At 41.8% G+C, this 10,737-nt stretch overlaps 2 protein-coding genes across 2 annotated transcripts; one reads left to right on the plus strand and one right to left on the minus strand.

Annotated features, from left to right (window-relative positions):
* The first annotated feature begins 8,438 nt into the window (after positions 1-8,438).
* LOC145449415 (leucine-rich repeat-containing protein 69-like) lies at positions 8,439-9,841 on the plus strand. The gene is made up of 3 exons (XM_080327772.1): positions 8,439-8,650; positions 8,709-8,847; positions 9,683-9,841. Exons 1-3 carry the CDS (start codon positions 8,631-8,633, stop codon positions 9,794-9,796), a joined length of 273 nt encoding a protein of 90 aa, XP_080183898.1. The 5' UTR covers positions 8,439-8,630; the 3' UTR covers positions 9,797-9,841.
* LOC145449413 (peroxiredoxin-6-like) lies at positions 9,834-10,374 on the minus strand. The gene has a single exon (XM_080327770.1). The coding sequence runs from the start codon at positions 10,255-10,257 to the stop codon at positions 9,913-9,915; it is 345 nt and encodes a 114-aa protein (XP_080183896.1). The 5' UTR covers positions 10,258-10,374; the 3' UTR covers positions 9,834-9,912.
* Between the last annotated feature and the right edge of the window lie 363 nt (positions 10,375-10,737).

Below are 10,737 nucleotides of genomic sequence, written 5' to 3' on the forward strand. Positions count from 1 at the left end.
GCACAAACTTAACAAATTGCGCGGCTGTCGACCATGTAAGATCTCGGCAGGCGTTTTCCAGTCTATGCCGGGGGGCGGTGCACATCGGTACGTAGCGAGAAGTGTTTGGAGCGCGAAGTTGAGATCTTTTCCCCCGTCGCAATTTTTTATTAATCCAGCTTTTAAAGTCTGGACGAAACGCTCCGCTTCCCCGTTAGAGGCAGGGTGAATAGACGGTGATACGATATGGCTGATTGCCAAATTCAAACAAAACGTATCGAATTCATTCGATGTGAATTGCGGCCCACCATCCGTGACAATTGTTATGGGCAAGCCTTCGATAGAGAAGACTTCCCTCAAAGCGTTGAATACACACAAGGTTGTGGTAGAACCGACATTCATTACTTTAACGAAAGGATATTTCGAATGCGCATCGACGATGACAAGAAACATCTTATTTTTTATTGGACCTGCGAAATCCAAGTGAATCCGTTCAAAGCTTTCAGAAGTTTTTGGCCATTCGCGATACTGACGATCAGGCGCTTTCATTACCTTACGGCAAGCGTCGCAACTCTTGACGAGATTTTCAATGTCGCGATTAATGGAAGGCCATGCGATCTAACGTCGAGCCATCTGCTTCATTTTCGCGACACCCCAATGTCCTTCGTGCAACAATGATAAGACTCGCGAGCGAAGTGACTGCGGAATTACTACGCGCTGAAAACCATCAATATTGAGCATGACTAATTGACTATGTCTTCGTGCAGAGAAAGCGAATGTTTGCGAGTCGAAAACCAAGAAAAATCATCAATGTGCGTCTTTGGATTCCAATTACTAGGGATGGTGTGAACCTCTGAAAGGTTCAGGTTCGTGTGAACGCGAACCTTTCTGAAAGGTTCTGTGTGAACGCGAACGTGAACCTCGTGACGTCATGTGACGTCATATTGCTAATTTAAACCCTATTTTTCAATGAAGTGATAGACTATATTAATGTACACGATATACCTAGCGAAGACTCGTGCCACATAATGCCAGAATGCTGAAGTAGGCCCTACATATTGACGTTTTAAACGTCGCTAAATGTATCAACTGAGGCAATCAAAGTATATAATAATCCCATAAAATCAATATCTTCCGTCTCTTTGCCAACAATTTTTATGCGGACTTGCCAGCGAATATAAGCTGAGTATTGTTGTATTGAGCAGAGTGCTGAACGGGTTTCTATACTTGCTACCGACATTACCCCAATAACAAGTTATACAGCAGTAGCCAACACCTTAATTGCACGGATTTGCTTATTGTGGTAGAGTAGACATATGAAGTCATGATTGACCCGTACGCCCGCTAGATTTCTACACCAGAAAACGATATCACTCTCACTGATTGGTTGAATAAGCATCATTCGCTGACTACAGTGTATTCACAAACGGAAAGCTTGATATTTCGAGCAAACTTTTGTAACAAGGCAAGTAAAATTTTTGAGATTGTCAAGGTGCATGCTCGTTTAGTGTTGATTGTTTATGCTGCCAGCGCCATGCATAGAGTGGTTTGCAGTTGAATTGCAATAAATGTGAACCAAAGATTTTAGAATGAAGTAAAGATTTTAATATATGCAAAAGGTTCACAGGGCAGAACCTACCAAGGTTCTGTTGTGAACGCGAACCTCAAAATTTCCGAGGTTCACACACAGAACGCGAACGTGAACCTCACGTTCACACCATCCCTACCAATTACCATGAGTGACAGATAATTTTACTAGTTTCATGGTTTTGTCCTTCAGCGTCGCGTCGCGAATTTCATTGCGAGTTAACGGTAAGCCATCGAATGCCATATTAATAGCGTGAACAATCTCCGCGTTTTCACGTATTTTCAGTTCGTCAAACTCAGGGTCTGGACCAGGGTTGTAATGACTCGAGTCATGACTCGACTCGAGTCAGACTCGAGTCACGATTTTTTTGTGACTCGACTTGACTCGAGTCATTTTCGTGAAATTGGAAAATGACTCGACTCGACTCGAGTCAATATTTGGATTGACTCGACTTGTACTCGAGTCATTACGCATGACTCGACTCAAGTCATTGACTCGGCTTATTTTATATGACTTGGAGGTGAAGAAATTTGGGAATTACAATGGTTAAATCAACGCATGTGACGAATTCTGTCGACATCGCTATTTGTCACCACTGCTTTCGTTGCAGTCGTCTGATATTAGATATGCCGCCGTAAAAACAAAAGACAATGGTACATAGTAGCAAAGAGCAATGCATTGTACAAAATAATCCCGTGGTGAAGAGGTAATAGTACTCAAGACTTTTCAATTATACAAGCAAAAAATCTAAGCAAAGTCCAATTAGAGCCAATGAAATGACTCAGATGGCCTACTTGGAAGAGACTAATAAGCTCATGTGTAGATTTGAAGGCGATGATTCTTTGTATTTTTGGGCGACTAGAATGGACGAGTATCTAATGCCCTTCAGTGTGGTTCAAAATTGCTTTTCAATTCCTGCATCTAATGCACCAGTGGAACGTGTATCCAGTGGATGTGGATTATTCTAAGGCCATGCCGCCTCAACATATATGAGAAGCTCCTTTCCATTTTAGTATTTTTCAAGATTACTCATTGATTTGATCTGCTGTCTGTATAAACACACAATACCCTCCGTCCATTTGACGTTTTGTTAGATATGTGCATTGTGCACGTGAGTAATAATGAATGGCTAATGTTGAGTGATGTTTGTACAATAGGGCCGATCAAAAATAACTTCTTTTTTATGCTACATGGTGGCTACTTGATAAAATTGTTACGTTGCATAAAAAGAACACTGAATCTGGCTTAATTTTAAATAGTGGAATCAATGATATGAGAGGAGAAAATATTGGATTTGAAAATACATGGAGTATTTTTAGTGAGAAATGATTTCATATAATATAATTACATACTAGTAGTAAGTCGACTATTTTTTCATATTCAAAATATTCCACTCTAATAACTTCGCTTCTTCTAGTTGGAATTGAGCCAAATTTGCCATGAATCATACTTTTACACAATCTAACAATATCACGAGGTAGCCGGTAAAATTCGAAAGTCTCTTTGTAATTAATTCAAAATGTTTTCTCTTAGCATTGCTTTCTGCTGGTTGGAATTGAGCCAAATTTAAGTTCTTTCAGGTAATCTAACAATTTTAAGAAGTAGCCTCCTTTTTAACATTCTGCCCTCATTTTTAAGAATTTTTGGTAAATGCAGGGAAAATTCGACTAAGACAACAGTAAATCAGCACTAAAGTAACGCTCCGGCGACTACTCCGGGAGCTGAGCAGGAAAGTTGACAGTTTTCTGGTCAACCACCTGATTTAATGTGAAAGCAAAACCGTACTTCTACATAAACGTTTATTTGTTGATTCTCTACCAGCTTGTATCTAGACGTGAATTCGTAGGTTCTCTATCAGATAGTATGTAGACGTGAATTCGTTAATTCTCTATAAGCTTTTTGTGAGCGATCGTCGATGTGCTAGTAATAAAAACTGAGTGCTTGCATTTGTGATATATCAGACTGATAGATATTTGATTTAAAGTTCTAAGATTAGTAAAGTTATCGTATTGGCGGCCTGTCTCGTCTATCTGTGGCATCGGTAAATGAGGCCAGGAACTGTCCGTTATCTGCCTAAATAAACATGTGCCAAGACTATGATAGGGACAAAATAAGCATGTTTGGCAAGCAAGGAATTCGATATCACCCAAGCAGGATTGAAAACATAAGTTGAACATGACTTCAATACTGCGACTTGGACTCGACTCGAGTCATAACACTATGACTCGGACTTGACCCTTAAAACGGTGACTTGGACTCGGACTCGAGTCAGTGATGAATTGAAAATGACTCGACTCGACTCGAGTCAAAACCGCAAAAGTCAGATTGACTCGTGACTCGGAACCATGTGACTTGGTTACAACCCTGGTCTGGACCCTTTGGTAGGCGAGATAAATCGTCGGCGTTTCCGTGCTGATTAGTCGGTTTATAGCGAATATCGTATTGGTAAGCCATGAGCGTTAGTGCCCATCGCTGTAAGCGTTGCGCTGTAATCACGGGAATTTTCTTTTCCGGCGAGAAAATAGCTAACAGCGGTTTGTGGTCCGTTACGAGCGTAAATTTTCTACCATACAAGAATTGACGAAATTTAGTGACTCCGTAAATGATTGACAGAGCTTCCTTCTCTATTCGAGAGTAGGATTTTTGCGAATCCGAAAGCGTTTTCGATGCGTGTGCGATCGGTCTCTCTTCGCTATTGTGCTCGATTGAGAGGACAGCGCCGATTCCAAATTGAGAAGCATCCGTTGACAAAATGAGCTGCTTGTTTACATCATAATGAGCTAATTGCGTAGCGTCGATTACGTCGTTTTTGAGAATGCGAAAAGCTGCGCCACAGTCCGTATTCCAAATGAATTTCGCGTCTTTTTGAAGAAGGCGATACAAGGCAGCGGCTTTATTCGTGAAATTAGGAATAAACGCGCGATAATAATTGACTTTTACCAGGAATGCCTGTAGCTGACGAACATCCTGAGGTTTAGGCAACTGTTTGATTGCTTCAACGGATTTGTTAGACGGGCGTTTGCCGTCCTTGTCGATTATATGACCAAGGTACTCGATACTACTTTTGAAAAATTCACATTTAGCGAAGTTGACGGTGAAACCGTATTCGGTGAGGCGCTCAAAGAGTAGCGATAAGTTGCGAAAATGATCTCGTTCATCAATGCCAGTAAAGATATGTCATCGATAAAACTAGCAACACCGGGTAAGCCGGCGATCATGGCATCAATACAGCGTTGGAAATTTGCGGGACTAGATGCGACTCCGAAACACATGCGTCGATAACGGAATAGACCGAATTGCGTGTTGATGACACACAAATTCATCGCATCATCATCTAATTCTAGCTGAAAATAAGCATCGGCAAGATCAATTTTCGTGAAAATACAACCACCCTGTAACTTGTGAAGAATTTCATCCAAGGAGGGCAGGGGATGTTGATCTATCTGAATTTGTTGATTCAATGCTTCAAAGTCGCCACAAATGCGTACTGATCCATTAGACTTAGTGACGGCAACAATTGGTGCTGCCCAATCACTGTAATTGATTGGTTCGAGAATACCTTGATTGACTAATCTATCCAATTCGGTTTGAACAGCGATTTGCCTCGCGAAAGGCAAAGGACGTGGCTTGTTAAATACGGGCTTGGCATTAGGTTTCAAGTGAATGGTCACCTTTGTCTTGGTGCATCGTCCTAACACATTAGAGAAAACTGAGGGAAATTTGGACTGAAAAGATACCAATTTGTCTTTCGAATCACAAATGTCAATAGTATTACACGATTGTGATTTGACCATCTGTGAGGAAATTGCATCCAAAGCAGACGTTCCCTTAGCTGTCATGGAGAAAGCATCGCTCCAATCGAGACCAAAAATGTTTTGCTGACGGTGTTCGTCGAGAACCACCAATTTTAAGCCAACTCGAACTTCAGAACCCACCTGCACGCTTACAGTGCAAATACCTTTCACTTTCAGTGGCTTGTCGCCATACGCTACGAAAGAGCAATGGTATGCTGAGAGTTTCGGAGAGCCCAAAGTTTTGTACCCAGTCAATCCCACCATGGCGGAGGGTGCACCAGTGTCCCACTGTGTCGGCAACGGAATGCCGTGGATGCTGGAGTTGATCCAGAGCTGGTTTCCCACGCGTCGATATAGTTGATCGATGTCGAAGGAGAGGAGTGGCACTGAGCAGAAATTGACGGATGTGACCTGTTGCGTGACACTAGGTTTGGTAGACATGCACACAGGTTTGATATGACCTTTACGACCACATTTCTGACATACTGCATGTCGATACTGACAGTCTTTTCTCTGGTGATCGATGAAACAGCGGCTGCAGGATTTCAGTCTTTCCGGGAAGTTGCCTTGGATGGATTTGGAAGGTTTTCTCCCCTTCTGATAACTTCCCGTCATTTTGTTAACTTCCCGTCATTTTGTTGACGATGGAAGTGTCTTTTCCGCTACTCTCGCCCTGGATAACCCTATCGGTTTCCAGCGTTCTCACGTGTGTTGCGGCTACTTTGAGAACGTCGTCAAGGGATGGATTGGTTTGTGTTAGACAATGCCGTCTCACATCCGCGTGCGGCGTTTCTTTAATAATGAGATCGCGCATTAGCTCATCAACGTAGCTCTGATCACAGCCTTCTCTTGAGCATGTGAAGTTGCAATCTTTGGAGATTCCGCGTAGAGTAGCGATCCAATCGGCGTACGATTGTCCCGGTTGCATTTTACAGTTGTAAAATTCGTATCTGGCTGCTTGCACATGAATGGAATCTTTGAAGTGTGTAGACAACTTCTCAGTCAACGCGTCGAAAGTTTGCATACTGACATCAGCAGCACCAAACAAATTACGTAGGAGCGAGTACGTTTCAGGTCCAACTCATGAGAGTAGACACGCTCTGCTTTTCTCCATGTTGGAAATGCCGTAAATTGCTAGGTGATGGTTGAATCGTTGCAGATACTGGTCCCATTTCTCCTTTGATTTTACGAACGAGTCGAACTTGGGAGCGGTAGCTTCAGATGTTGATGCACCGGGATTCAATCTCTGCGTTAATTGCGCCATTTCTTCTTTGTGCTGAGCATTTTGTTGCTTCATGTCTTCTTTGTGCTGTGCCATCTCTTCTTTGTGCTGTGCGCGTTGTTCCGCCATCATTTCCTGCTGCTTCTCTAGAAGCTTCAATATACTTGCTTCCATGATGTATCTCAGTCGCAGAAATAAATATGAATCAGACTTCTGACACCAATTGTTATGTTCTTGATCTTGTTTAAACAATAACTCAATGCGACGAGGTTGCAATATGAAATCAGTATATATTCAGCAGAATAACTTTACGGCAGCGATACGATCCAGAGTGCAGTTAAATGAAAGACCACGAGACAACAGAACACAGGGTATAAATACAAGCACGTCACACGAGGAAATAATGATTGGCTGTAATTACTAATCCTATAGAAAGAAAGAGTTGTACGACACCGAACGTAAATGCACGAACATAACATTTGGTATTAATTGTGTTTCGACTATATTGGTCATTTTACTTCTAGGTTTCTTATAACACACCGCTTACGCGGATCATGTGGCGAGGACCCTAAATAAACCTCCAACACTTAGGCAGGAATTCTGGACTCGACCTCGGTCGGACTCGAACCCGCAACCCATTGGTGTTGCAGCTGTGGATCATACCACTTATACGCTATCTCGCCAGCGGATTGTGTTTCGACTATATTGGTCATTTTACTTCTAGGTTTCTTATAACACACCGCTTACGCGGATCATGTGGCGAGGACCCTAAATAAACCTCCAACACTTAGGCAGGAATTCTGGACTCGACCTCGGTCGGACTCGAACCCGCAACCCATTGGTGTTGCAGCTGTGGATCATACCACTTATACGCTATCTCGCCAGCGGATTGTCCACTTGATTTCAAGCTGTGTCATGACCCAGGCCTGGGGATGTAGAACATTGCAAGATGGCGATGGCGGAGCATCGTAATCGTGACATAGCCTATTTGTATCCAGGGATGGCCGAATCACTGATTGGAAATCGATTCGAATTATGTTCCATGCCGCATGATTCGAATCAGGTATATCGAATCAATTCAACAGGAATATCACAACGTGAGGAAATGGCAATTTGTCACTAGGTAAAGCGTTTTGATTTAGCCTGCATATATCCAATAACAGCGACTTGTGCCTGACGATCACGCTCTCAGACATCCTTTCCATGTTTACATCCTGAAGCAATAGTCCAAGCACATTGCACACTGCACATAGTACATGTTACCAAGACAGTTACCTCTGCACTCAACACGCTCATTCAAGAACCATATGTTCATATTGCTCATTCATGCTATAATGCTATCGCTGAGACGGCATCTACGGAAAGCATAAATGATGAACCTGAAGGTGTGGATATCAAGTAGAGATGGTGTGAACGTGAGGTTCACGTTCGCGTTCTGTGCGTGAACCTCAGATATTTAGAGGTTCACGTTCACAAACGAACCTTGGTAGGTTCTGCACTGTGAACCTTTTTCATATACTACACACGAACCCGAACCTTTCAGAGGTTCACGCCATCAAGGTCGTGTCTCCGGTTGATTCCGAGCATATGGTAGAAATTATCCTTTGGAATTTAGTGCAAGAGACTGCGATAGCTTGGAACTGTGAAGTACCTTCGTAATTAAATTAAAATGAATAAAAGTTGATCAACCATCCCTTCGAAATGGAATGGGGCAACGCAAATCCTTGGATTACCAATCAGGCGAAAAATTATATTCCAGGCCCGGATAGATATCAGCGGAGCCTACGAATATCGAATATCGAATATCGTAGGCCCCGACACCAGTAATGCATGTGTCCGCTCGTGACTTGTAGCCTATATAACAAACAAAGAAATGATATTAGTCACTGAGATAATTGATTCATATCTCCTGTCTAGCACTACACATCAGGAAATGTTATTGTGATTGCATATTTATTTCTGTACCAATGTTGATTACCGATCTCTTCATTCAATAAAAAATCAAGTTCAAAATTTCAATTTTCAGGAACTAACTGCCCGGTTCATAATGAAAGATATCAAGGACAAGTAAGCATTCCCACCATATTCATGCCGGGCGAAACATATTGAATAATCAAGTTTTTAGAAACTCAATATTGCGGCAACAGATCAGAGAGTTTCCGGCGGCGAGAGAGATGCTATCGCAAGCAAGCAGATGCGCCGTTTGCTCCGATGCATTTTTAAACACATGGCTCGAATGCGTCAGGTTTCTAACCTTGCAACAGGTATAGTAAGCGTTGAATACGCAATGCTAGATAGGTAACCGTATCGCCCCAAATTTGCCTAAAAATACATTTCAAAAGTATTGCATATCTTTGCTATTAAGTGAACCACCAAGATTGCTTATAATTGCCAAATAAGCTTCAAGTTGGATATTGATGTGACACAGACTCAAAACTTTTGTTAAGTGAAATGTATTGAATGTTATGCATTTATCAGAACCCTAATATTGTTGTTGTTTTCACCAAACAAACAAAAAATAGCCAACAGGTATGATCACTTGAGAAGTTTACCGTGTGAAGTCAACCACAATGATGCAGTTGGTGGAACTATAATCTCTCAGTATATTGTAGTGAAGGTCTCATTCTATGATTGTTGACACACATCACTAACATCATACTTGGCACAATTACCCCGGAACTGCAAATATTTGACAGGGATGTTACGTGTCAGAATGAGTTGCAACTCGCTTTTGTCAAATTATGTTGCAGCATGTTTAAACGAAATAATTTTTAGGGTACAAGTCAATGTTAGTTTTGGAAAAATTCGGAAATGGACAATTGATGGGATAGCAATTTAGTAGGAATTAGCACTGAGGGACGGTACAACTCACCAACATCTGATTCAACATTATTGAGACTGCTGTAATACCATACTGACAATGTAAAATAAATAAGACATATTGTAATGGCACTCCCCTCGAGGGGTTCAGAAAACTCAATTACTCAGCAGTTGTTCAATTCAATTTTTTGTACAGACTGAATATCGGCACCTCAATTATATTATTTCATGGCTATTATGAAAACAATGGACGTATTGTGCAGTATTCAAACTTTTCAGGATATCAAGATTCGAAAGTGCAGCCAACCGGTAATCCCTGTCCGTGCTTTACTATGCTCATACAAATGCTTCAATACTGTTGGACATGGTTACTATGGTGTTGCTTTTCCTTAATATTCTAACTGACAAGATGTAGTAAATGAGACCACTGTGCATTTATCACTTGTGCATATGAATTTATTCGTCACTGTAATTTGAGTAGTTTTTATGCCCTTCATATGATACTGGATCTAAAACTCTGTGCATTCGCTAGGGTCCGGAGTCGTGCGTACGTAGGTCTTCTTGGACGGTAGATCAGCAGTTTTGAAGCCTTTTGGGAATAGTTTTGTGGCTTGCTCATTACTGAGAGATGGGACTACCATGCAGTCTTGGCCGGACTGCCAATTGGCAGGTGTGGCCACTTTCTTCTCGGCTGTTAGCTTCAGAGATTTCACCACACGGATCAGCTCTGGGATATTAATCCCAGTAGTGGCTGGGTACAGCAGAGACAGCTTCAGCTTTTTATCCTTGAGCACAAATACACATCGCGCAGTCAAGGGCATTCCGCTTTTGTCCAGCTCTTCGGGATCGAGCATTCCAAGTTCTACGGCTTGCTGCCTTGTACCAGCTATGATGGGATACGGGAATTTCCCACATTCCAACTTATTGTAACTTTCGATGTCTTTGATCCAACCCGAATGGGATTCACATATATAAATATGCAATCAAGCTGCTCTATTCTAGATCTGCAGAGACTGGATTCTGGATAGTCTTTACCATAATATCCTGGCTGACACTCTCAGGATTTCTATCACAGTTTATGTACTAATACCGTCAGGTGTGAAATTTTGCATTACGATCGAAAATGTCAGGTCCTTAAAAAATTAAGTCGACATTTAGCATAGCAATATATGCCAAGAGCACGCGAAGAAACATAAGTACGTGGCTGTCTTAACTTATGCGAGAATGATATCAACCAAGTAGATTGCTGATGATTTCACAAGCAGTGTTTTCTTGCGGCATATGATAGGAATTTTTAGATAATGCCAAATGGGAGTTAATGAAGATAGTTTGTC

The sequence above is a fragment of the Botryllus schlosseri genome, chromosome 11, assembly GCF_051294905.1.
Source record: "Botryllus schlosseri isolate E-star chromosome 11, Bs_hap1, whole genome shotgun sequence".
Classification (NCBI taxonomy): domain Eukaryota; kingdom Metazoa; phylum Chordata; class Ascidiacea; order Stolidobranchia; family Styelidae; genus Botryllus; species Botryllus schlosseri.

Coding starts and splice junctions, on each gene's coding strand:
- LOC145449415 (XM_080327772.1), top strand. CDS start 8,631: ATGAAAGATATCAAGGACAA. Junction 8,651..8,708: donor ATGAAAGATATCAAGGACAA/GTAAGCATTCCC, acceptor TCAAGTTTTTAG/AAACTCAATATTGCGGCAAC. Junction 8,848..9,682: donor GGTTTCTAACCTTGCAACAG/GTATAGTAAGCG, acceptor CAAACTTTTCAG/GATATCAAGATTCGAAAGTG.
- LOC145449413 (XM_080327770.1), bottom strand. CDS start 10,257: ATGCTCGATCCCGAAGAGCTGGACAAAAGCGGAATGCCCTTGACTGCG.